This window comes from Salvelinus alpinus, chromosome 14 (assembly GCF_045679555.1).
Source record: "Salvelinus alpinus chromosome 14, SLU_Salpinus.1, whole genome shotgun sequence".
NCBI classification, from domain to species: Eukaryota; Metazoa; Chordata; class Actinopteri; order Salmoniformes; family Salmonidae; genus Salvelinus; species Salvelinus alpinus.
The window spans coordinates 34,683,318-34,708,790 of NC_092099.1; the positions used below are offsets into that span (position 1 = coordinate 34,683,318).

The 25,473-nt window shown below is 46.4% G+C and overlaps 1 protein-coding gene across 4 annotated transcripts; it reads left to right on the plus strand.

The window, feature by feature from the left end:
- The first annotated feature begins 16,349 nt into the window (after positions 1-16,349).
- Positions 16,350-25,096, plus strand: arsh (arylsulfatase H). Of its 4 annotated transcripts, none has more exons than XM_071341313.1 (12): positions 16,383-16,454; positions 17,711-17,794; positions 21,806-21,952; positions 22,122-22,243; positions 22,380-22,502; positions 22,572-22,774; positions 22,942-23,162; positions 23,310-23,446; positions 23,671-23,805; positions 23,881-24,040; positions 24,118-24,239; positions 24,318-25,096. In XM_071341313.1, exons 1-12 carry the CDS (start codon positions 16,450-16,452, stop codon positions 24,731-24,733), a joined length of 1,875 nt encoding a protein of 624 aa, XP_071197414.1. In that variant the 5' UTR covers positions 16,383-16,449; the 3' UTR covers positions 24,734-25,096. The 4 variants fall into 4 exon arrangements, with proteins under 4 accessions (XP_071197416.1, XP_071197414.1, XP_071197415.1 ...); XM_071341314.1 differs by lacking the exon at positions 16,383-16,454 and adding an exon at positions 17,283-17,609; XM_071341315.1 differs by lacking the exon at positions 17,711-17,794 and having other exon boundaries at positions 16,350-16,454.
- The last annotated feature ends 377 nt before the right edge of the window (positions 25,097-25,473 follow it).

The following is a 25,473-nucleotide window of genomic DNA, read 5'->3' on the forward strand; positions in this document are numbered from 1 at the left end:
TTTATAGCTACTGTTTACAGGCCTCCTGGGCCATATACAGCGTTCCTCACTGAGTTCCCTGAATTCCTATCGGACCTTCTAGTCATGGCAGATAATATTCACATTTTTGGTGACTTTAATATTCACATGGAAAAGTCCACAGACCCACTCCAAAAGGCTTTCGGAGCCATCATCGACTCAGTGGGTTTTGTCCACATGTCTCCGGACCTACTCACTGCCACAGTCATACTCTGGACCTAGTTTTGTCCCGTGGAATAAATGTTGTGGATCTTAATGTTTTTCCTCATAATCCTGGACTATCGGACCACCATTTTATTACGTTTGCAATCGCAGCAAATAATCTGCTCAGACCCCAACCAAGGATCATCAAAAGTCGTGCTATAAATTCTGGGACAACCCAAAGATTCCTAGATGTCCTTCCAGACTCCCTCCGCCTACCCAATGACGTCAGAGTACAAAAATCAGTTAACCACCTAACTGAGGAACTCAATTTAACCATGCGCAATACCCTAGATGCAGTCGCACCCCTAAAAACCAAAAACATTTGTCATAAGAAACTAGCTCCCTGGTATACAGAAAATACCCGAGCTCTGAAGCAAGCTTCCAGAAAAATGGAACGGAAATGGTGCCACACCAAACTGGAAGTCTTCCGACTAGCTTGGAAAGACAGTACCGTGCAGTATCGAAGAGCCCTCACTGCTGCTCGATCATCCTATTTTTCCAAACTTAATTGAAGAAAATAAGAACAATCCCCCCCAAAAAATGATATTTATTTTTGATACATGCCCCAGGAGAGGATGGCTTTCACTTCAGCAGTGTTAAATTCATGAACTTCTTTGAGGAAAAGATCATGAGAAGGCAAATTACGGCCCCCTCTTTAAATCGGCGTATTCCTCCAAAGCTCAGTTGCCCTGAGTCTGCACAACTCTACCAGGACCTATGATCAAGTGAGACACTCAAGTGTTTTAGTACTTTATCTCTTGACAATGATGAAAATAATCATGGCCTCTAAACCTTCAAGCTGCATGCATACTGGACCCTATTCCAACTAAACTACTGAAAGAGCTGCTTCCTTTGCTTGGCCCTCCTATGTTGAACATAATAAACGTCTCTCTATACACCGGATGTGTACCAAACTCACTAAAAGTGGCAGTAATAAAGCCTCTCTTGAAAAAGCCAAACCTTGACCCAGAAAATATAAAAAACTATTGGCCAATATCGAATCTCCCATTCCTCTCAAAAAATGTTGAAATAGCTGTTGCGCAGCAACTCACTGCCTTCCTGAAGACAAAAAATGTATACGAAACGCTTCAGTCTGGTTTTAGACCCCATCATAGCACTGAGACTGCACTTGTGAAGGTGGTAAATGACCTTTTAATGGCGTCAGACCGAGGCTCTGCATCTGTCCTCGTGCTCCTAGACCTTAGTGCTTCCTTTGATACCATCGATCACCACATTCTTTTGGAGAGATTGGAAACCCAAATTGGTCTACACGGACAAGTTCTGGCCTGGTTTAGATCTTATCTGTTAGAAAGATATCAGTTTGTCTCTGTGGATGGTTTGTCCTCTGACAAATCAACTGTACATTTCGGTGTTCCTCAAGGTTCCGTTTTAGGACCACTATTGTTTTCACTATATACACTGCTCAAAAAAATAAAGGGAACACTTAAACAACACAATGTAACTCCAAGTCAATCACACTTCTGTGAAATCAAACTGTCCACTTAGGAAGCAACACTGATTGACAATAAATTTCACATGCTGTTGTGCAAATGGCATAGACAAAAGGTGGAAATTATAGGCAATTAGCAAGACACCCCCAATAACGGAGTGGTTCTGCAGGTGGTGACCACAGACCACTTCTCAGTTCCTATGCTTCCTGGCTAATGTTTTGGTCACTTTTGAATGCTGGCGGTGCTTTCACTCTAGTGGTGGCATGAGACGGAGTCTACAACCCACACAAGTGGCTCAGGTAGTGCAGCTCATCCAGGATGGCACATCAATGCGAGCTGTGGCAAGAAGGTTTGCTGTGTCTGTCAGCGTAGTGTCCAGAGCATGGAGGCGCTACCAGGAGACAGGCCAGTACATCAGGAGACATGGAGGAGGCCATAGGAGGGCAACAACCAAGCAGCAGGACCGCTACCTCCGCCTTTGTGCAAGGAGGAGCACTGCCAGAGCCCTGCAAAATGACTTCCAGCAGGCCACAAATGTGTGTATTTTACCTCTTGGTGATGTCATTCGGAAACATAATTTTAACTTTCACTGCTATGCAGATGACACACAGCTGTACATTTTGATGAAACATGGTGAAGCCCCAAAATTGCCCTCGCCGGAAGCCTGTGTTTCAGACATAAAGAAGTGGATGGCTGCAAATGTTCTACTTTTAAACTCGGACAAAACAGAGAGGCTTGTTCTAGGTCCCAAGAAACAAAGAGATCTTCTGTTGAATCTGACAATTAATCTTGATGGTTGTACAGTCGTCTCAAATAAAACTGTGGAGGACCTCGGCGTTACTCTGGACCCTGATCTCTCTTTTGACCATCATATCAAGACTGTTTCAAGGACAGTTTTTTTCCATCTACGTAACATTGCAAAAAGTACAAGCTTTCTGTCCAAAAATGATGCAGAAAAATGTATCCATGCTTTTGTCACTTCTAGGTTAGACTACTGCAATGCTCTACTTTCCGGCTACCCGGATAAAACATTAAATAAACTTCAGTTAGTGCTAAACCCGGATGCTAGAATCTTGACTAGAACCAAAACATTTGATCATATTAATCCAGTGCTAGCCTCTCTACGCTGCCTTCCTGTTAAGGCAAGGGATGATTTCAAGGTTTTACTGCTAACCTACAAAGCATTACATGGGCTTGCTCCTACCTCTCTTTACAATTTGGTCCTGCCGTACATACCTACACGTACGCTACAGTCAAAAGACGCAGGCCTCCTAACTGTCCCTAGAATTTCTAAGCAAACAGCTGGAGGCAGGGCTTTCTCCTATAGAGCTCCATTTTTATGGAATGGTAGGCCTACCCATGTGAGAGACGCAGACTCGGTCTCAACTTTTAAGTTTTTATTGAAGACTCGTGTCTTCATTAGGTCCTATGATTGAGTGTAGTCTGGCCCAGGAGTGTGAAGGTGAACGGAAAGGCACTGGAGCAACGAACCGCCCTTGCTGTCTCTGGGATTCTCTGCCTCTAACCCTATTACAGGGGCTGAGTCACTGGCTTACTGGTGCTCTTCCATGCCGTCCCTAGGAGGGGTGCGTCACTTGAGTGGGTTGAGTCACTGACGTGATCTTCCTGTCTGGGTTGGCGCCCCCCATGGGTTGTGCTGTGGCGGAGATCTTTGTGGGCTATACTCGGCCTTGTCTCAGGATGGTAAGTTGGTGGTTGAAGATATCCCTCTAGTGGTGTGGGGGATGTGCTTTGGGAAAGTGGGTGGTGTTATATCCTTCCTGTTTTGCCCTGTCCGGGGGTATCGTCGGACGGGGCCACAGTGTCTCCTGAGCCCTCCTGTCTCAGCCTCCAGTATTTATGCTGCAGTAGTTTATGTGTTGGGGTGCTAGGGGTCAATCTGTTATATCTGGAGTATTTCTCCTGTCTTATCCGGTGTCCTGTGTGAATTTAAGTATGCTCTCTCTAATTCTATCTTTCTTTCTCTCTCTTGGAGGACCTGAGCCCTAGGACCATGCCCCAGGACTACCTGGCATGATGACTCCTTGCTGTCCCAAAGTCCACCTGGCCGTGCTGCTGCTCCAGTTTCAACTGTTCTGCCTGTGGCTATGGAACCCTGACCTGTTCACTGGACGTGCTACCTGTCCCAGACCTGCTGTTTTCAACTCTCTAGAGACAGCAGGAGTGGTAGAGATACTCTGAATGATCGGCTATGAAAAGTCAACTGACATTTACTCCTGAGGTGCTGACCTGTTGCACCCTCGACAACCACTGTGATTATTATTATTTGACCCTGCTGGTCATCTATGAACATTTGAACATCTTGGCCATGTTCTGTTATAATCTCCACCCGGCACAGCCAGAAGAGGACTGGCCACCCCTCATAGCGTGGTTCCTCTCTAGGTTTCTTCCTAGGTTCTGGCCTTTCTAGGGAGTTTTTCCTACCCACCGTGCTTCTACACTTGCATTGCATGCTGTTTGGGATTTTAGGCTGGGTTTCTGTACAGCACTTTGAGATATCAGCTGATGTAAGAAGTGTTTTATATATAAATTGTATTTGTTTCTGCAAGCAGGCCTTTCAAATCGATCTGACCCGAGTATCCTGGAAGGATATTGACCTCATCCCGTCAGTCGAGGGTGCCTGGTCGTTCTGTAAAAGTAATTTTCTCACCATCTTAAATATGCATGCCCTTTTCAAAAATCATAGTGTATTTCCGGGTTGGAGCGAGCGGTCGCATTCGCACTTTGGTCCGCAGGTAGTATAACTTTTCATTACATTTCATTACATTTCATTATAGTACAACGATTTGATTTGTCTAATCTTAGCAATTTCTTCTTAGCTAGCTACATAGCCGTCTTTGTATCAAAGATAATTGCGTAATTATCGTATTTCGTCGTCCTAACGTAGTCTACACTGCTATCTGCCCAGCAGCTAGCCAGCTAGCAAACGTCCACCGTCTACCGAATAGCAGCACTGTAGAAACTATTACACTCAACTGAACGACTTGATTAGTGTAGTGTTAGCTAGCTACATAGTTGTCTTTGCTGTCTTCGTATCCAAGATAATTGTGTAGTTTAGAGTGTGTAGTTTTAGAGTGATTATCTTAATTTAGCGAGGTTAGCTAGCCAGCTATTTGTCGTCCTTAACGTAGGAGACACTGCTAGCTAGCCAACAGCTAGCCAACGTCTACCGAATAGAACTTCCGCACTCAACAACCCGGTCGCATTCCGCTTCGCTCCACAGGTAGTATCACATTTTCATTTCATTTCATTACAGTACAACGGTTTGATTTGTTTGATCGTAGCTAGCTACATAGCTAGCTACATAGCCGTCTTTGTATCAAAGATAATTGTGTAGTCTAGAGCGATTTTCTAGGTTAGCTAGCCAGCTATTGTCGTTCTTTTAACGCAACGTAACGTAATCAACACTGCTAGCTAGCCAGCTAGCCCCCGAATAGCAGCACTGTAGAAACTATTACACTCAACGGAACGACTTGATTAGTGTAGTGTCAACAACGCAGCCACTGCCAGCTAGCCAACAAAGTCAACAACGCAGCCACTGCCAGCTAGCCTACTTCAGCAGTACTGTATCATCTTAATCATTTTAGTCAATAAGATTCTTGCTACGTAAGCTTAACTTTCTGAACATTCGAGACGTGTAGTCCACTTGTCATTCCAATCTCCTTTGCATTAGCGTAGTCTCTTCTGTAGCCTGTCAACTATGTGTCTGTCTATCCCTGTTCTCTCCTCTCTGCACAGACCATACAAACGCTCCACACCGCGTGGCCGCGGCCACCCTAATCTGGTGGTCCCAGCGCGCACGACCCACGTGGAGTTCCAGGTCTCCGGTAGCCTCTGGAACTGCCGATCTGCGGCCAACAAGGCAGAGTTCATCTCAGCCTATGCCTCCCTCCAGTCCCTCGACTTCTTGGCACTGACGGAAACATGGATCACCACAGATAACACTGCTACTCCTACTGCTCTCTCTTCGTCCGCCCACGTGTTCTCGCACACCCCGAGAGCTTCTGGTCAGCGGGGTGGTGGCACCGGGATCCTCATCTCTCCCAAGTGGTCATTCTCTCTTTCTCCCCTTACCCATCTGTCTATCGCCTCCTTTGAATTCCATGCTGTCACAGTTACCAACCCTTTCAAGCTTAACATCCTTATCATTTATCGCCCTCCAGGTTCCCTCGGAGAGTTCATCAATGAGCTTGATGCCTTGATAAGCTCCTTTCCTGAGGACGGCTCACCTCTCACAGTTCTGGGCGACTTTAACCTCCCCACGTCTACCTTTGACTCATTCCTCTCTGCCTCCTTCTTTCCACTCCTCTCCTCTTTTGACCTCACCCTCTCACCTTCCCCCCCTACTCACAAGGCAGGCAATACGCTCGACCTCATCTTTACTAGATGCTGTTCTTCCACTAACCTCATTGCAACTCCCCTCCAAGTCTCCGACCACTACCTTGTATCCTTTTCCCTCTCGCTCTCATCCAACACTTCCCACACTGCCCCTACTCGGATGGTATCGCGCCGTCCCAACCTTCGCTCTCTCTCCCCCGCTACTCTCTCCTCTTCCATCCTATCATCTCTTCCCTCTGCTCAAACCTTCTCCAACCTATCTCCTGATTCTGCCTCCTCAACCCTCCTCTCCTCCCTTTCTGCATCCTTTGACTCTCTATGTCCCCTATCCTCCAGGCCGGCTCGGTCCTCCCCTCCCGCTCCGTGGCTCGACGACTCATTGCGAGCTCACAGAACAGGGCTCCGGGCAGCCGAGCGGAAATGGAGGAAAACTCGCCTCCCTGCGGACCTGGCATCCTTTCACTCCCTCCTCTCTACATTTTCCTCTTCTGTCTCTGCTGCTAAAGCCACTTTCTACCACTCTAAATTCCAAGCATCTGCCTCTAACCCTAGGAAGCTCTTTGCCACCTTCTCCTCCCTCCTGAATCCTCCTCCCCCTCCCCCCCATCCTCCCTCTCTGCAGATGACTTCGTCAACCATTTTGAAAAGAAGGTCGACGACATCCGATCCTCGTTTGCTAAGTCAAACGACACCGCTGGTTCTGCTCACACTGCCCTACCCTGTGCTCTGACCTCTTTCTCCCCTCTCTCTCCAGATGAAATCTCGCGTCTTGTGACGGCCGGCCGCCCAACAACCTGCCCGCTTGACCCTATCCCCTCCTCTCTTCTCCAGACCATTTCCGGAGACCTTCTCCCTTACCTCACCTCGCTCATCAACTCATCCCTGACCGCTGGCTACGTCCCTTCCGTCTTCAAGAGAGCGAGAGTTGCACCCCTTCTGAAAAAACCTACACTCGATCCCTCCGATGTCAACAACTACAGACCAGTATCCCTTCTTTCTTTTCTCTCCAAAACTCTTGAACGTGCCGTCCTTGGCCAGCTCTCCCGCTATCTCTCTCAGAATGACCTTCTTGATCCAAATCAGTCAGGTTTCAAGACTAGTCATTCAACTGAGACTGCTCTTCTCTGTATCACGGAGGCGCTCCGCACTGCTAAAGCTAACTCTCTCTCCTCTGCTCTCATCCTTCTAGACCTATCGGCTGCCTTCGATACTGTGAACCATCAGATCCTCCTCTCCACCCTCTCCGAGTTGGGCATCTCCGGCGCGGCCCACGCTTGGATTGCGTCCTACCTGACAGGTCGCTCCTACCAGGTGGCGTGGCGAGAATCTGTCTCCTCACCACGTGCTCTCACCACTGGTGTCCCCCAGGGCTCTGTTCTAGGCCCTCTCCTATTCTCGCTATACACCAAGTCACTTGGCTCTGTCATAACCTCACATGGTCTCTCCTATCATTGCTATGCAGACGACACACAACTAATCTTCTCCTTTCCCCCTTCTGATGACCAGGTGGCGAATCGCATCTCTGCATGTCTGGCAGACATATCAGTGTGGATGACGGATCACCACCTCAAGCTGAACCTCGGCAAGACGGAGCTGCTCTTCCTCCCGGGGAAGGACTGCCCGTTCCATGATCTCGCCATCACGGTTGACAACTCCATTGTGTCCTCCTCCCAGAGCGCTAAGAACCTTGGCGTGATCCTGGACAACACCCTGTCGTTCTCAACTAACATCAAGGCGGTGGCCCGTTCCTGTAGGTTCATGCTCTACAACATCCGCAGAGTACGACCCTGCCTCACACAGGAAGCGGCGCAGGTCCTAATCCAGGCACTTGTCATCTCCCGTCTGGATTACTGCAACTCGCTGTTGGCTGGGCTCCCTGCCTGTGCCATTAAACCCCTACAACTCATCCAGAACGCCGCAGCCCGTCTGGTGTTCAACCTTCCCAAGTTCTCTCACGTCACCCCGCTCCTCCGCTCTCTCCACTGGCTTCCAGTTGAAGCTCGCATCCGCTACAAGACCATGGTGCTTGCCTACGGAGCTGTGAGGGGAACGGCACCTCAGTACCTCCAGGCTCTGATCAGGCCCTACACCCAAACAAGGGCACTGCGTTCATCCACCTCTGGCCTGCTCGCCTCCCTACCACTGAGGAAGTACAGTTCCCGCTCAGCCCAGTCAAAACTGTTCGCTGCTCTGGCCCCCCAATGGTGGAACAAACTCCCTCACGACGCCAGGACAGCGGAGTCAATCACCACCTTCCGGAGACACCTGAAACCCCACCTCTTTAAGGAATACCTAGGATAGGATAAAGTAATCCTTCTCACCCCCCCCCCCCCTTAAAAGATTTAGATGCACTATTGTAAAGTGGCTGTTCCACTGGATGTCATAAGGTGAATGCACCAATTTGTAAGTCGCTCTGGATAAGAGCGTCTGCTAAATGACTTAAATGTAAAAAATGTAGAACTAAGAACAGGTTCACTCCAGACCTGACTGCCCTCGACCAGCACAAAAACATCCTGTGGCGGACTGCACTAGCATCGAATAGTCCACACGATATGCAACTTTTCAGGGAAAGCAGGAACCAATACATGCAGTCAGTCAGGAAAGCAAAGGCTAGCTTTTTCAAACAGAAATTTGCATCCTGTAGCTTGAACTCCAAAACGTTTTAGGACACTGTAAAGTCCATGGAGAATAAGAGCACCTCCTCCCAGCTGCCCACTGCACTGAGGCTAGGTAACACTGTCACCACCGATAAATCCACGATAATCGAGAATTTCAATAAGCATTTCTCTACGGCTGGTCATGCTTTCCTCCTGGCTACATCTACCCTGACCAACAGCCCCGCACCCCCTGCAGCTACTTATCCAAGCCTCCCCAGCTTCTCCTTGACCCAAATCCAGATAGCAGATGTTCTGAAAGAGCTGAAAAACAATCTGGACTCTTTCTAAAATTATCCGCCGCCATTGTCGCACCCCCTATCACCAGCCTGTTCAACCTCTCCTTCGTATCATCTGAGATCCCCAAGGATTGGAAAGCTGCCGCGGTCATCCCCCTCTTCAAAGGGGGAGACACCCTGGACCCAAACTGTTACAGACCTATATCCATCCTGCCCTGCCTATCTAAGGTCTTCGAAAGCCAAGTCAACAAACAGATCACTGACCATCTCGAATCCCACCGTACCTTCTCCGCTGTGCAATCCGGTTTCCGAGCCGGTCACGGGTGCACCTCAGCCACGCTCAAGGTACTAAACGATATCATAACCGCCATCGATAAAAGACATTACTGTGCAGCCGTCTTCATCGACCTGGCCAAGGCTTTCGACTCTGTCAATCACCATATTCTTATCGGCAGACTCAGTAGCCTCGGTTTTTCTAATGACTGCCTTGCCTGGTTCACCAACTACTTTGCAGACAGAGTTCAGTGTGTCAAATCGGAGGGCATGTTGTCCGGTCCTCTGGCAGTCTCTATGGGGGTACCACAGGGTTCAATTCTCGGGCCGACTCTTTTCTCTGTATACATCAATGATGTTGCTCTTGCTGCGGGCGATTCCCTGATCCACCTCTACGCAGACGACACCATTCTATATACTTCCGGCCCTTCCTTGGACACTGTGCTATCTAACCTCCAAACGAGCTTCAATGCCATACAACACTCCTTCCGTGGCCTCCAACTGCTCTTAAACGCTAGTAAAACCAAATGCATGCTTTTCAACCGTTCGCTGCCTGCACCCGCACGCCCGACTAGCATCACCACCCTGGACGGTTCCGACCTAGAATATGTGGACATCTATAAGTACCTAGGTGTCTGGCTAGACTGCAAACTCTCCTTCCAGACTCATATCAAACATCTCCAATCCAAAATCAAAGCAAGAATCGGCTTTCTATTCCGCAACAAAGCCTCCTTCACTCACGCCGCCAAACTTACCCTAGTAAAACTGACTATCCTACCGATCCTCGACTTCGGCGATGTCATCTACAAAATAGCTTCCAATACTCTACTCAGCAAACTGGATGCAGTTTATCACAGTGCCATTCGTTTTGTTACTAAAGCACCTTATACGACCCACCACTGCGACCTGTATGCCCTAGTCGGCTGGCCCTCGCTACATGTTCGTCGTCAGACCCACTGGCTCCAGGTCATCTACAAGGCTATGCTAGGTAAAGTGCCGCCTTATCTCAGTTCACTGGTCACGATGGCTACACCCACCCGCAACACGCGCTCCAGCAGGTGTATCTCACTGATCATCCCTAAAGCCAAAACCTCATTTGGACGCCTTTCCTTCCAGTTCTCTGCTGCCTGCGACTGGAACGAATTGCAAAAATCTCTGAAGTTGGAGACTTTTATCTCCCTCAACAACTTTAAAAATCTGCTATCCGAGCAGCTAACCGATCGCTGCAGCTGTACATAGTCCATCTGTAAACTACCCACCCAATTTACCTACCTCACCCCCCATACTGCTTTTATTTATTTACTTTTCTGCTCTTTTGCACACCAGTATCTCTTCTTGCACATGATCATCTGATGATTTATCACTCCAGTGTTAATCTGCTAAATTGTAATTATTCGATTTATTGCCTACCTCATGCCTTTTGCACACATTGTATATAGATTCTCTTTTTTTTCTACCATGTTATTGACTTGTTTATTGTTTACTCCATGTGTAACTCTGTGTTGTCTGTTCACACTGCTATGCTTTATCTTGGCCAGGTCGCAGTTGCAAATGAGAACTTGTTCTCAACTAGCCTACCTGGTTAAATAAAGGTGAAATAAAAAATAAAAAATAAAAAAAGTTAATGAACAGATCACTGACCATTTCGAATCCCACCGTACCTTCTCCGCTGTGCAATCCGGTTTCCAAGCTGGTCACGGGTGCACCTCAGTCACGCTCAAGGTACTAAACGATATCATAACCTTCATCGATAAAAGACAGTACTGTGCAGCCATCTTCATCGACCTGGCCAAGGCATTCGACTCTGGCAATCACTGTATCCTTATCGGCAGACTCAACAGCCTTGGATTCTCAAATGACTGCCTCGCCTAGTTCACCAACTACTTCTCAGACAGAGTTCAGTGTGTCAAATCGGAGGGCCTGTTGTCCGGACCTCTGGCAGTCTAAATGGGGGTACCACAGTGTTCAATTCTCGGGCCGACTCTTTTCTCTGTATATATCAACGATGTCGCTCTACGCAGATGCCACCATTCTGTATACATCTGTCCCTTCTTTGGACATTGTGTTAACTAACTTCCAAACGAGCTTCAATGCCATACAACACTCCTTCCGTGGCCTCCAACTGCTCTTAAATGCTAGTAAAACCAAATGCATGCTTTTCAACCGTTCGCTGCCCGCACCCGCCCGCCTGACTAGCATCACTACTCTGGACGGTTCTGACTTAGAATATGTGGACAACTACAAATACCTAGGTGTCTGGCTAGACTGTAAACTCTCCTTCCAGACTCATATTAAACATCTCCAATCCAAAATTAAATCTAGAATCGGCTTCCTATTTCGCAACAAAGCCTCCTTCACTCACGCCACCAAACATACCCTCGTAAAACTGACTATCCTACCGATCCTCGACCTCGGCGATGTCATTTACAAAATAGCTTCCAATACTCTACTCAGCAAACTGGATACAGTCTATCACAGTGCCACCTGTTTTTTCACCAAAGCCCCTTATACCACCCACCACTGCGACTTGTATGCTCTAGTCGGCTGGCCCTCGCTACATATTCGTCGCCAGACCCACTGGCTCCAGGTCATCTTTTAGTCTATGCTAGGTAAAGCTCCGCCTTATCTCAGCTCACTGGTCACGATAACAACACTCACCCGCGCTCCAGAAGGTATATCTCACTGGTCATCCCCAAAGCCAACACCTCCTTTGGCCGCTTTTCCATCTAGTTCTCTGCTGCCAATGACTGGAACGAATTGCAAAAATATCTGAAGCTGGAGACTTATATTTCCTTCACTAACTTTAAACATCAGCTATCTGAGCAGCTAACCGATCACTGCAGCTGTACATAGCCCATCTGTAAATAGCCCACCCAACCTCATCCCCAATATTGTTTTTATTTACTTTTCTGCTCTTTTGCACACCAGTATTTCTACTTGCACATCATCATCTGCTCATCAATCACTCCAGTGTTAATTTGCTAAACTGTAATTACTTCGCTACTATGGCCTATTTATTGCCTTACCTCCTCACGCCATTTGCCTGTACAGTATATAGACTTTCTTTTTTTCTATTGTGTTATTGACTGTACGCTTGTTTATTCCATGTTTAACTCTGTGTTGTTGTTTGTGTTGCACTGCTTTGCTTTATCTTGACCAGGTCGCAGTTGTAAATGAGAACTTGTTCTCAACTAGCTTACCTGGTTAACGAAAGGTGAAATATATATATATATTTTTAAAGAGCATCACTGATGGCGCTGGAGAAGAAGGCTGACGTTTTACGTGTCCCCAACCAATTGTGTTTTTTTGTTTCTTTTTTTGTGTTGTTTGTATATTGCATATTGCCGCTACCGTCTCTTATAAACGAAAATAACTTCTGGACATCAGGACTGTGATTACTCACCACGGACTGGCAGAATCCTTTTTTTCATTTAACAAGTCTAATGAGCCATACGTGAATGATATACTGCTCTCACGGGAACAGGCCCAGATCCCTGTGATTTGCGTGAAGAGAAGGCGGAGAAAAAGGGGCCAAAGGGCGGGCTGCCTTCGGAGAATTCGTAGGCGATTGAATAAACCCCCACTTCCTTTCATTCTGGTAGCAAATGTGCAATCTTTGGAAAATAAAATAGATGACCTACGTCGAAGATTAAACTACCAACGGGACATTCAAAACAGTAATATCTTATGCTTCACGGGGGAGTGGCTGAACGACGACATTGTCAACATACAGCTGGCTAGTTATACACTGTACCTGCAGGATAGAACAGCAGCGTCTGGTAAGACAAGGGGCGGCAGACTATGTATTCTTTTAAATAACAGCTGGTGCACAATATCTAAGGAAGTCTCGAGCTGTTGCTCGCCTGATGTAGAGTATCTCATGATAAGCTGTAGACCACACTATCTGCCTAGAGAGTTTTCATCTGTACTTTTCGGAGCTGTTTACATACCACTACAGACAGAGGCTGACACTAAGACCGCATTGAATAAGCTGTATTCCGCCAAAAGCAAACAAGAAAACGCTCACCCAGAGGCGGCGCTCCTAGTTTCCCTACATTCATAATGCAGGGAAACTTAAATCCGTTTTACCAAATTTCTATCAGCATGTTAAACGTACAACCAGAGGGAAAAATCTCTGGACCACCTTTACTCCACACACAGAGCTCTCGCTCGCACATACAAAGCTCTCGCTCGCCCTCCATTTGGCAAATCTGACCATAATTCTATCCTCCTGATTCCTGCTTACAAGCAAATATAAAAGCAGGAAGCACCAGTGATTCGATCAATAAAAAAAGTGGTCAGCTGAAGCGGATGCTTTGCTACAGGACAGTTTTGTTAGCACAGACTGGAAAATGTTCCGGGATTCCTCTGATGGCATTGAGGAGTACACCACATCAGTGAATGGCTTTATCAATAAGTGCATCGATGACGTCATCCCCACAGTGACCATACGTACATACCCCAACCAGAAGCCATGGATTACAGGCAGCATCCGCACTGAACTAACGGCTAGAGCTGACGCTTTCAAGGAGCGGGACTCTAACCCAGAAGCTTATAAGAAATCCCACTATGCCTTCTGACAAACCATCAAACAGGCAAAGCATCAATACAGGACTAAGATCGAATCGTACTACACCGGTTCTGACACTCGTCGGATGTGGCAGGGTTTGCAAACTATTACAGACTACAAAGAAAATAACAGCCGAGAGCTGCCCAGTGACACGAGCCTACCAGACGAGCTAAACTACTTCTATGCTCGAGTCGAGGCAAATAACACTGAAACATGCATAATGGTCAACACCATTATCCCAGAAAGCCTAGACCCACTCCAATTTGCCTACCGCCTCAACAGATCCACAGATGATGCAATCTCAATTGCACTCCACACTGCCCTTTCCCACCTGGACAAAAGGAACACCTATGTGAGAATGCAGTTCATTGACTACAGCTCAGCGTTGAATACCATAGTGCCCTCAAAACTCATCAATAAGCTAAGGACTCTGGGACTAAACACCTCCCTCTGCAACTGGATCCTGGACTACCTGACGGGCTAGCCCCAGGTGGTAAGGGTAGGTAACAACACATCCGCCACGCTGATCCTCAACACAGGGGCCCCTCAGGGGTGCGTGCTCAGTCCCCTCCTGTACTCCCTGTTCACTCATGACTGCATGGCCAGGCACGACTCCAACACCATCATTAAGTTTGCCGATGACACAACAGTGGTAGGCCTGATCACCAACAACGACGAGACAGCCTGTAGGGAGGAGGTCAGAGACCTGGCCGTGTGGTGCCAGGACAACAACCTCTCCCTCAACCTGATCAATACTAAGGAGATGATTGTGGACTACAGGAAGAAGAGGCCCTAGCATGCCCCCATTCTCATTGACGAGGCTGTAGTGGAGCAGGTTGAGAGCTTCAAGTTCCTTGGTGTCCACATCACCAACAAACTAACATGGGCCAAGGACACCAAGACAGTCCTGAAGAGGGCATGACAAAACATATTCCCCCTCAGGAGACTGAAAAGATTTGGCATGGGTCCTCAGATCCTCAAAAGGTTCTACAGCTGCACCATTGAGAGCATCCTGACTGGTTGCATCACTGCCTGGTATGGCAACTGCTCGTCCTCCCACCGCACTACAGAGGGTAGTGCGAACAGCCCAGTACATCACTGGGAACAAGCTCCCTGCCATCCAGGATCTCTATACCAGGCGGTGTCAGAGGAAGGCCCTAAAAATTGTCAAAGACTCCAGCCACCCTAGTCATAGACTGTTATCTCTACTACCACACAGCAAGCGGTACCGGAGCGCCAAGTCTAGGTCCAAGAGGCTTCTAAACAGCTTCTACCCCCAAGTCATAAGACTCTTGAACATCTAATCAAATGGCTACCCAGACTATTTGCATTGCCCCCCACCCTTTTACAGAGCTGCTACTCTCTGTTATCATCTATGCGTAGTCACTTTAATAACTCTACCTACATGTACATATTACCTCAACTAACCGGTGCCCCCGTACATTGACTCTGTACCGGTACCCCCCTGTATATAGCCTTGCTATTATTATTTTACTTGTTACTTTTATTTCTTATTCTTATCAGTATTTCTTTAAATGCATTGTTGGTTAGGGGCTCGTAAGTAAGCATTTCACTGTAAGGTGAAACAGGTGAATACCTGTTGTATTCGGCGCATGTGACTAATACAATTTGATTTGATCATTGGGTGAGTCATTGAAACTGGAAAGGTTTTTTAGGACTATAATTTCCTCCTCATATTGTACAATATTTGTGCTGATATTGCTTCCAGGGGCAGTTTGGAACTCGGTAGTAAGTATTGCAACCGAGGACACACGATTTTTATGCTCTACGCGCTTCAGCACTTGGCTGTCCTGTTCTGTGAGCTTGTGTGGCCTACCACTTCACGGCTGAGTCGTTGTTGCTCCTAGACGTTTCCACTTCACAATAACAACACTTACAGTTGACCGGGGCAGCTCTATCAGGGCAGAAATTTGACGAACTTACTTGTTGGAAAGGTGGCATCCATGAAGGCGCCACGTTGAAAGTTACTGAGCTTTTCAGTAAGGCCAATCTACTGCCAATGTTTGTCTATGGAGATTGCATTTGTGTGTGCTCGATTTTATACACCTGTCAGCAATGCGTGTGGCTGAAATAGCCGAATCCACTAATTTAAAGGGGTGTCCACATACTTTTGTATATATAGTGTCGCTCCTTTTTTTGTAAGAGCGTAGTTTAAGAACACTTTAAAAGCCTCAACGGATAGAAAACCTAGTCATTTTTAGCTAACCACAGCAGTGAACTACTATCTCGGTACAGTAGCTCTTTATCTGTCTAGCACATTCACTAATTAACAAGCAATTTAGCTAGCAAGATATGCCAGATATCAGTCTAAAAAAAAGTATAATAAATCTGATTTGACCATGGCATGGCCAGGAATCAGATTTTGTCTTGAAATATTTAATTCCATGTTCAGGCTGCAAGAAAAATAACAGATTCGAAGAGGATATGCAAAGAAATGGGATTGTGTCAATTCAAACTGCCAGTGTGAACAAGGCTTTAGATTCTGTAGTTCTGCAAGCAACTGAGCAGCTGCCTCCCTCAGACTCACTTCTGCTTATTTAATCCCAACAAATCGGTAAAACGATATCGCACATACTCCTGTAACTACGGTAAATGGGGGACCGTTGTACAGTGGTGTTACATCTTCGCAACTTGAATCAATCGCGTTATTGTGTTTCAGAATGAGGTAAGAGATGGTGATGTGGCAGATGGTATGGATTGAGTGCATCATTTCGAAAAGCATAATTTATGTGGTGCATTGATTATAACCTTTATTGATCAATAAGTGTGTAGATGCAACTCGATTAACCGTATGGCTTGGTTTTGTTTTGAACGTTCAACCGGTGTTTCTATCAGGTTATTTTACTGAATGGTTTGACCTTCTGGACTGGCATAAACTAAGACGTTCACCCATAAACTCTAAAGGAAGTCCTCGCGCTGAAGTTAATGCGTGACTGTTTCCTTGCGCAAAAAAGTGTACGTTTTGCTGAAATAACTAATTGTTCAGAGTATATTAGGCTATGCAGGCCATAGTCTACTTTGTGCCTTTATTTGCGTGGTGCTACGGAGAGACAAGCATGAGGAGGTATCAGTCAGTCGATCGGCTACCAGTGTAGATCAGAGGAAGATAAGAGGACAATTGTATATGTTGTTGACAAAACTAACGTTCTATAACGTTTCACCCTCCTGAACATACCTCATGCTATAGATCACTGAGTTAAGTTAGTGTGACTTCACACACACCCACAGGCGGAAATCCCAGGGGGGACGGGGGGGACACGACCCCCCCATCCTGGGAAAAATATGATTTGTCCCCCCCAATATATCACTGTAAACATAACTATGTAATTTCAATAATATTAATAATACGCAATGAAAGCACTTGTGCTGATTATAGACACTTAATAGCGCGTTTTTAAGTTTCACAAGATTGCGACCCCCCCGCCCTTTGCCTCACAATGATTTGATCCACTGCCAGTTCCTTAGCTGGCAAGGTAATAGAGGGTTCGTATCTACTGTCCGAAAGGCACTCAATGTACGTAACTGACGTGAGGTAATCCAGTCAATCGCGCCATAGCAATGTATATATTTTTTTAATGTTGCAGGGTTCACACACTAGCTGAATTTGCAGAGCTAGCGCGCAAACTAAAGCAAACATTAACTATCAAGCTAGCTAGTACCTATTCCATTTATGTGGCGTCGTCAGATGGAATATTTGCTATCGTCAGTTTATTCCAAGATTAGCATGCAGCTGTAGTGCTTCAAAGTCCCTGTGATAAGGTTAGCGATAAACTGAAGTCCAAACTGAACAGAACTACACTCTCTTATACCAAAACGCAAAGTAAGAACTCTAGTACCCTAATATCTCAAAGACTAGTTGATAAAATGTTCATAAGAAAGAAGTGAAATGCTAATGGAAATGTTTCACAATGATGTCATTAGGCAGAGCAGGCAACAGATGGCACACAGACAGCAGAGCTGGGGACAGATATGCAGGGACAGATTGGCAGAGACAGGGAGTCTCAGGTAAGTTTGTTGAGTCTTTGTTTGGCAACATTATGAAAGGTTCTCAATTTTTTTTAGTTGTAAAATAGGGACATAATTGGAAAATGCCATGTGTAACAGTATAACTTTAAACCGTCCCCTCACCCCGACCTCGGGCGCGAACCAGGGACCCTCTGCACACATCAACAACTGACACCCACGAAGCATCGTTACCCATCGCTCCACAAAAGCTGCGGCCCTTGCGGAGCAAGGGGCAACACTACTTCTAGGTTTTCAGAGCAAGTGACGTAACTGATTGAACCGCTAGTAGCGCGTACCCGCTAACTAGCTAGCCATTTCACATCCGTTACACATGGATACCCCCACTCAACTTAAACTGGTGACTAAACTAAGATGTGTTTAAGGCAATGGTATTGCTGTTGTGATTAATTGTGTAGTTTTGGGTACCGATAGTTAGGAGTACAGCAAACACCTTATTTATTTTCTAGGAGACAGACTGTGAGTCAGTGAGGGTGGTGAAAGGGAAAGAGCCAAGGAGAGAGACTTCAGAGGACAGTGTCACAGCCACGGCAGGACCAGGTGTCACCCTTGTTGCCAGCAGCACCAGTATAGGGGACAGTGGCACAGCATCGTCCAGTTACCTCAGTGATGGCACAAAACCATATCAGCCACACCCACAATTTATAGAACCGCAAACTCTTGCCAACAGAGTGTTGACGTTTCAAGAGAGATGGTTTCGCGATTTCCCCTGGCTACATTATAATCCATCAATAAAAGGAGTGTTGTGTTTTCACTGTAGCCAAGGGTTTTCAAGCCAGCCATCTTTTGGCCAAAGAGCAGATGCTGCCTTCATTAATGCAGGATTTAGGAACTGGAGAAAAGCCATTGAAAAATTCACAGCACATCAAAACTGCCAAACCCACCGCCACTTTGTAACTGTAACAGCACACCAGCTAAATCCAATCAGTGTCCAGTTATCCAGCGCGTGGGGTAAACAGCAGGAGGACGCAAGGCATTGCTTGATGAAAATTGTTAGTTCGGTGCGGCATGTAGTAAGACAGGGACAAGCCTTTAGAGGCCACACGGATGACAGTGGGAATTTATACCAGCTTTTGAAACTCAGGGCAGAAGAGGATGATCCCATTTTACTGAAGTGGTTAACAGAGCGTACCACAATGTACACAGGCCCCAAAGCACAGAATGAAATTCTGAACATCATGGCCAATACAGTCATTCGAGGCATTGCAGCTGAGATTAGGTCTCTTCCGATTGTACAATTTTCATTAATTGTTGATGGTACTCAAGATGTCTCTGGTGCTGAACAGGAGAGTGTCTGTCTGCGTTATGTTGACCATGACCTTGTCCCTCACGGGGAGTTTATTGGGCTATACAGGGTGTCGGAGACAACAGGCGAGGGCATTGCGAAAGTGGCAACTGATGTGTTGTTGAGGCTCAATTTGCCCATGTCTGGCTTACGTTGGTGCCTCAAACATGGCAGGAAAATACACAGGTGCACAGGCAATTGTGAGGAGGCAGCAGCCATTAGCCCTCTATGTCCATTGTGGAGCACACTGTGTAAATCTGATTACACAGACTGGCTGCTCAGCCTCCCCACTGATCCGGGATTCCCTTTCTTGGGTCCATCAGTTAGGTGTCCTCTATGGCCAGTCAGGAAAGTTTAAGAGCATGTTTGAATCAATTGCCACGTCCAAAGATACAAATCTGACCACCCTGAAACCCCTATGTCCAACAAGGTGGACTGTGCGGAATACTGCTATTAGAGCTGTGCTAGGGCAGTATGAGCGGGTACTCAGCAGCCTAGAGGAGATGGCAAAAACTGCATCCAAGACAGCTTCAACTGCCAGTGGCTTATTCGAGCACTTCAGCAAAGGCAAGACTGTGTTGGGCCTCACACTTGCCTCTGCTGTTCTTGGAGAGCTTGAATGTCTAAACATTTCACTGCAGAAGAAAACTCAGACTGTCTCTGGTATGCAGGCTGCAGTCGAGTGTGTGCGGTCATCTCTTAGGGGCAAGAGAAATGACGAAAGCTACCTTGCACTGTATGAGAAAGCAACAACTTTGATTGACTCTATTGAATCCATTGAATCCATTGAGACGCACTCAAGACGATTTGCTGGCAAAGCAGTGGATCACTATAGGGCAGAATTTTTTTAAAGTGTTGGATGGTGTGGAGGTTCAGTTTGGCGACCGTTTTGACCAGGACAGTCTAAACGTCCTGCAAAAGTTGGAAAGAGCGCTTCTCACGGGGGAGTTGGATGAGTCTCTAGATCAGTACCCAGAGGTGAACATAGAGAGGGATCTGCACTGAAAGAGAATCTTTCACAACAAATACCCCTGTAGCAGCAGTGGAGAGGCAGCAGAGGTCCTCAGGAGGCTTCCAGTGGAGGTGCAGGGGTTGGTTGACCAAGTTGAGGTGCTGATCAGAATTTTGTTTGTGGTGCCAGTGTCTTCATGTGAGGCTGAGAGGAGTTTCAATGCACTCCGCAGGTTAAAGACTTGGCTACGGGCTAGCATGGGCCAAGAGAGACTGAACTGCGTAGTTGTCTGTAATGTACATAAAGACAGGCTGGACAGTCTCAAGAGGGAAAATATCTGCCAGCAATTTGTTGGATCCATTGAAACCCGCAAACATATGTTCGGTTCTTTTGTTCAGTAGTGTGTATAGCAGTGGTTCTCAACCTTTTTTGGGTACTGGAACCCCTGCATATTTTGAGGCAAGGCAGGCAAGGTTTTCAGCGGTCCTCAGGGACCACCACCCCCTCTATATTATATGTAAACTTACTGGAAACCTTGTGGTACTGACTACATTCATTACACTTTTTTATTTCACGGACACCTTGCAATTAGTCCATGGACCCCTGTTTGAGAACCCCTGGTGTAATTGATATTTGTTCTTTTGTTTAGTAGTTTTCAGTTTTTAGTACATGACAGTACACTTACAAATTATTTATTTCATGTTATTTTATTTAAAATTGCATACTTTGTGTGACATACTTGTCCATAGCTGCTGTTTGAAGAGTTGAGACACTGACTGAAGGATATTTTGTTTGATTTATTTGGGTTTTTCATTGAAGTAGTTATTTTGCTTTTAGAACTGTACTTATTTTAAGCTTTTTGTTCTTGTAAAGATATTGTAGTAGACTCAGGCCAGGTGCACATATTTAATCACAAAGTCAAATTAAAAGGTCAATTCAATACGGAGACCAACTTTGTGATGGTTCTCAATGGAGATTCTTTACGATGAGATCACACCATGTTCATTGTATTTATGAAAACTGCTCCCATACAGTGTACCGCCTACTGGCCTTTCTTGATATTGCTGGTTGTAAGTACGAATACCTGCATACATACTGGACTGATAAGGAACACTGCTATAACTATTATTAGTAGTAGTATTATAATGATTTAAACAAGTTGGGACAACCCTTCAGTTAACTACTGTACCTAACAATTATCCAGTAGTAGTGATTATGGTCCCTCAATATACATTTAACATATTACAACGTAGGCTGTGTTACAGCACTACTTTTGGTGTCCCCCTCAGGAATTGCTCCTGAGAAAATTTCATGTAATTGTCCCCTCCAAGGTTGATATCAGATTTTCGCCCCTGCACACACCCCAGACAGATAGGTGATCCTTTTGTATTTATTTAACGTTTAGTTAACTAGGCAAGTCAGTTAAAAACACTTTCTTATTTACAATGACGGCCTATACCGGGCAAACTCGGACGACGCTGGGCCAATTGTGCGCTGCCCTATGGGACTCCCAATCACAGCCGGTTGTGATACAGTAGGAAGGTTAGGGCACCATTTGTCTCTAAGGTATGATCTATATTTCTCCATCAGGCTGTCCACCTGTTGTTCCATGAGGTGAAATGTTTAGAACCATTACAGATAGAAACAGTTAATTTAGCTGACTAACATGATCACATCTGTTCTACAATATACATACTACATATCTGTGAACATTCTGTAAAACTGCTTCCTCCTGACCTTTAAACCTGACCCCCAGGATCTGCTTGCTGGCCCTGTTGCTGCTCCTGGCCACAGGAAGTGATGTCACAGCGTCAGAGGAGGACAGGAAGCCCAACTTCGTCCTGATGATGGTGGACGACCTTGGTATTGGGGATATCGGTTGTTACGGCAATGACACCATCAGGTAACAGAGGCAACCAGGCAATCTGCAGCCTTCCCAAAAACAACTACAGTTTTGAGTTTATAACACTTGCTTCCTCTCCCTCTTGCTCTCTTTTTTCTCTCTCTCTCTCTCTCTCTCTCTCTCTCTCTCTCTCTCTCTCTCTCTCTCTCTCTCTCTCACTCGCTCTCAGGACTCCTAATATCGACCGTTTAGCAGCAGAGGGAGTGAAGTTGACTCAGCATATAGCTGCCGCTCCTCTCTGTACACCCAGTAGAGCTGCCTTCCACACAGGACGCTACGCACTGCGCTCAGGTAGCACACACAAGTATACATGTAACACGCACACACACATGTACAAAGACAATATTGGAAGCATTAGAGGAGTTATTGGAATTAATGGAATGTGTGTCTGTTTTCTGTTATAATGTGTGTGTGTGTGTGTGTGTAGGTCTGGGCAGTACAGGGCGTGTGCAGGTGTTGTTGTTTCTGGGAGGTTCTGGGGGTCTACCCCCCACTGAGACCACCTTCGCTAAGAGACTACAGGAGCAGGGATACACCACCGGACTAGTGGGTAAGAGAGAGACACACACACACACACTAACCCACACACACACACTAACACACTGATGTGTACCTGTAGGTAAATGGCACCTGGGTGTGAACTGTGAGCTTCGAGGGGACCACTGCCACCACCCCAACACACACGGCTTCAGCTACTTCTACGGCCTGCCTTTCACCCTGTTCAATGACTGTAGACCAGGGGAGGGGAAGGATGTACTAGCTGACCTGCAGAACACACTGTGGCAGCTAACACTGCTGGGGGCCCTGGCCCTGCTCAGCCTGGTAGGGTCCAATGACTCCTTATTCCACATGACAGAGTATCATGTCTGTTCTACATACTCTATCTCTATCTGAGTGCCTCAAACAGTTCACTGGCCTTGATGATAATGATTCACATGGTTTTATGAAAGTTTTGTGGGTGTGTCTAACTCCTCTCTCCCTGTCTGTAGGTGTGTGTCCGTGTGTGTGGTCTGCTTGAGGTGAGTGTGTCCGTCATCGTGGCGGTGACTTGTCTGAGCCTGCTGGCGTTCAGTGTGTGGTTCGTGCCCTTTCAACTCCTGATGACCTGGAATTGCATCATCATGAGGAACCAGGAAGTGGTGGAGCAACCCATGGACCTAGACACGTTATCACAAAGACTACTGGGAGAGGCCCAAGGCTTCATAGAGAGGTCAGAACAGTTATTCAGTCACTGAATCAATAATTACATTTTTAGATATTTTCCCCACATAGGTATAGCCAATCTAGTACGTTCAGGGTAAAGGCTGGGGGACAGTATTGGGTGAGAGTTCAAAGCTTGTTTGTGTGTGTTGGATAGGAATGCTGACAGACCGTTCCTCCTGTTCCTGTCTCTGGCCCACGTACACACTCCTCTGTTCTCCTCTCCTGGCTTTGCTGGGAAGAGTCGCCATGGTCTCTATGGAGACAACGTAGAGGAGGTGGACTATATGATAGGTGAGCGGTTTGTGTGTGAAAGCTCTGACCAATAACACATTGATATATTAGAATGTTTATTATGTTTACGATGTTTACGATGTGTATTAATGATCTTACTATGATTTAAATGCTCTCAGGTTGTTTGACTGAAGCAGTGGACAGGTTGGGTCTGGCCAACAACACTCTGTTGGATTAGAATTTGTTATGTTTCTGATATGTATTAATGATTGATCTTCTGTCAGGTCGTATGACTGAGACAGTGGACAGGTTGGGTCTGGCCAACAACACTATGATGTATTTCACCTCTGACCACGGTGGCCATATTGAAGACGCCGATGAACGAGGACAGAAAGGAGGCTGGAATGGAATCTACAAAGGTAAGGTAAGGTTTGAGCAATCAGAAAAAATTAAACAGATGTGAAAAACATTGATTTTCTCTTCCTCTCATACAGGTGGGAAGGCGATGGGTGGCTGGGAAGGTGGTATCAGGGTGCCAGGTATATTCCGGTGGCCTGGCAGGCTGCCAGCAGGCAGAGTGTTTGACACACCCACCAGTCTCATGGACCTCTACCCCACACTCACACAACTGGCAAGCGCAACACACAGCGACAGGTACGTGTGTGTGTGTACTTTTTGTGTGTGTGTACTTGTTGTGTGTGTCTGCCTATCCTCATGTCTGTATATTCCAGGTTGTTAGATGGCTATGATCTGATGCCTGTGCTAGAAGGAAGGACCGAGCGGTCGCAGCATGAGTTCATGTTCCACTATTGTGGTGCTTACCTCAACGCAGTTCGCTGGCACCCACCTGGGAGTGAGTACAAACACACACACACTACTATACACTACAACACACACCATCATCTGTCTCATTACATGTGTGTCTCCCCAGGTGAGTCAGTCTATAAGGTCCACTTCTTTACCCCTAACTTCTCCCCACCGGGCGCTGGCGGTTGCTATGACACCAAGGTTTGTTTCTGTCATGGAAGTCATGTGACACACCACAGCCCCCCCATCGTCTTTGACCTTCACACTGACCCCTCGGAATCCCGCCCCCTGACCCCAGACACTGCGCCACGCTACCAGGAAGTTCTACAGCAAACTGCCAGTGCCGTGGAGCAGCACCGGGCCACCCTCACACACTCACACCCCTCACACACACAACCAGACACACACTCTCCCCAGTCCGAGCCTGTTCTCAACCAGCTGTCGTGGGAAAAGATTCTGTGGCGTCCATGGCTGCAGCCATGCTGTGGAACATTCCCCTTCTGTGGCTGTACGGAGAACACTACGTCTACTCTGGCCTAACACACACACACACCTCTGGCGGAGAAATGTGAAGAGAAAGATGAGGAACATAAAAATATGAAGAACTTTTAATGGATCAACTGCTTTTTTAATTGTTATAATATTTTTCAGACTAAGTTTTCAATGATGTCTAGACAGTTGTACATAGCTATATGAAAGATAATTTATGTTTTGATATCTGGACCAATCTTATAATTTGCAATATTGATTTTGATAGATTATTGTTTTTATAACCTAAGCAGTGTGAAAAATCAGGGGGGGCTTTTCTTTGAAGTTTGTAACTACAGTATGCTCCTGTCAGTTACTGCTCTTCACCACATGGTGGAGCCAGCTACCTGGAATTAAACATCCCTTTCTGCTGTAGCACATGTATGGTCTCCTTTTTTGATCTAGTTCAGCTGCATCTATGTTACCTGAAACTGCAGGATTAGGTCCCAGTAGTCTGGAGTGTCTAACAAGCCACTGAATCACAGTACCTTTGCTATTACAGGCCACGGTTACTGAGTTGGCCAAGGTTATGGCCAGTGAGAGCTTTGAGAACTATGCTCTGGAGGTGTAGGTAGATCTTAGTACCACCAGGTGGCACTGCAGCCACGTGTATCAGAGACTAACAGCACCATAGACATCAGTACAATGCGCATGCTGTACAGTAATCAGTAGGATAATGTTTCAGTAGGATAATGTTTCATCTGTGGTAATGTGTGGACCCACTGACTTCCAACTGGTCAGTGGTGTGTGTA

Bases quoted from the DNA above. Each gene is read 5' to 3' on its own strand.
- arsh (XM_071341312.1), top strand. From the start codon at position 17,676: ATGCTAATGGAAATGTTTCACAATGATGTCATTAGGCAGAGCAGGCAA. The intron at 22,503-22,571 runs GTAAGAGAGAGA...GTGTACCTGTAG, and splicing joins ATACACCACCGGACTAGTGG to GTAAATGGCACCTGGGTGTG. The intron at 24,041-24,117 runs GTACGTGTGTGT...TGTATATTCCAG, and splicing joins AGCGCAACACACAGCGACAG to GTTGTTAGATGGCTATGATC.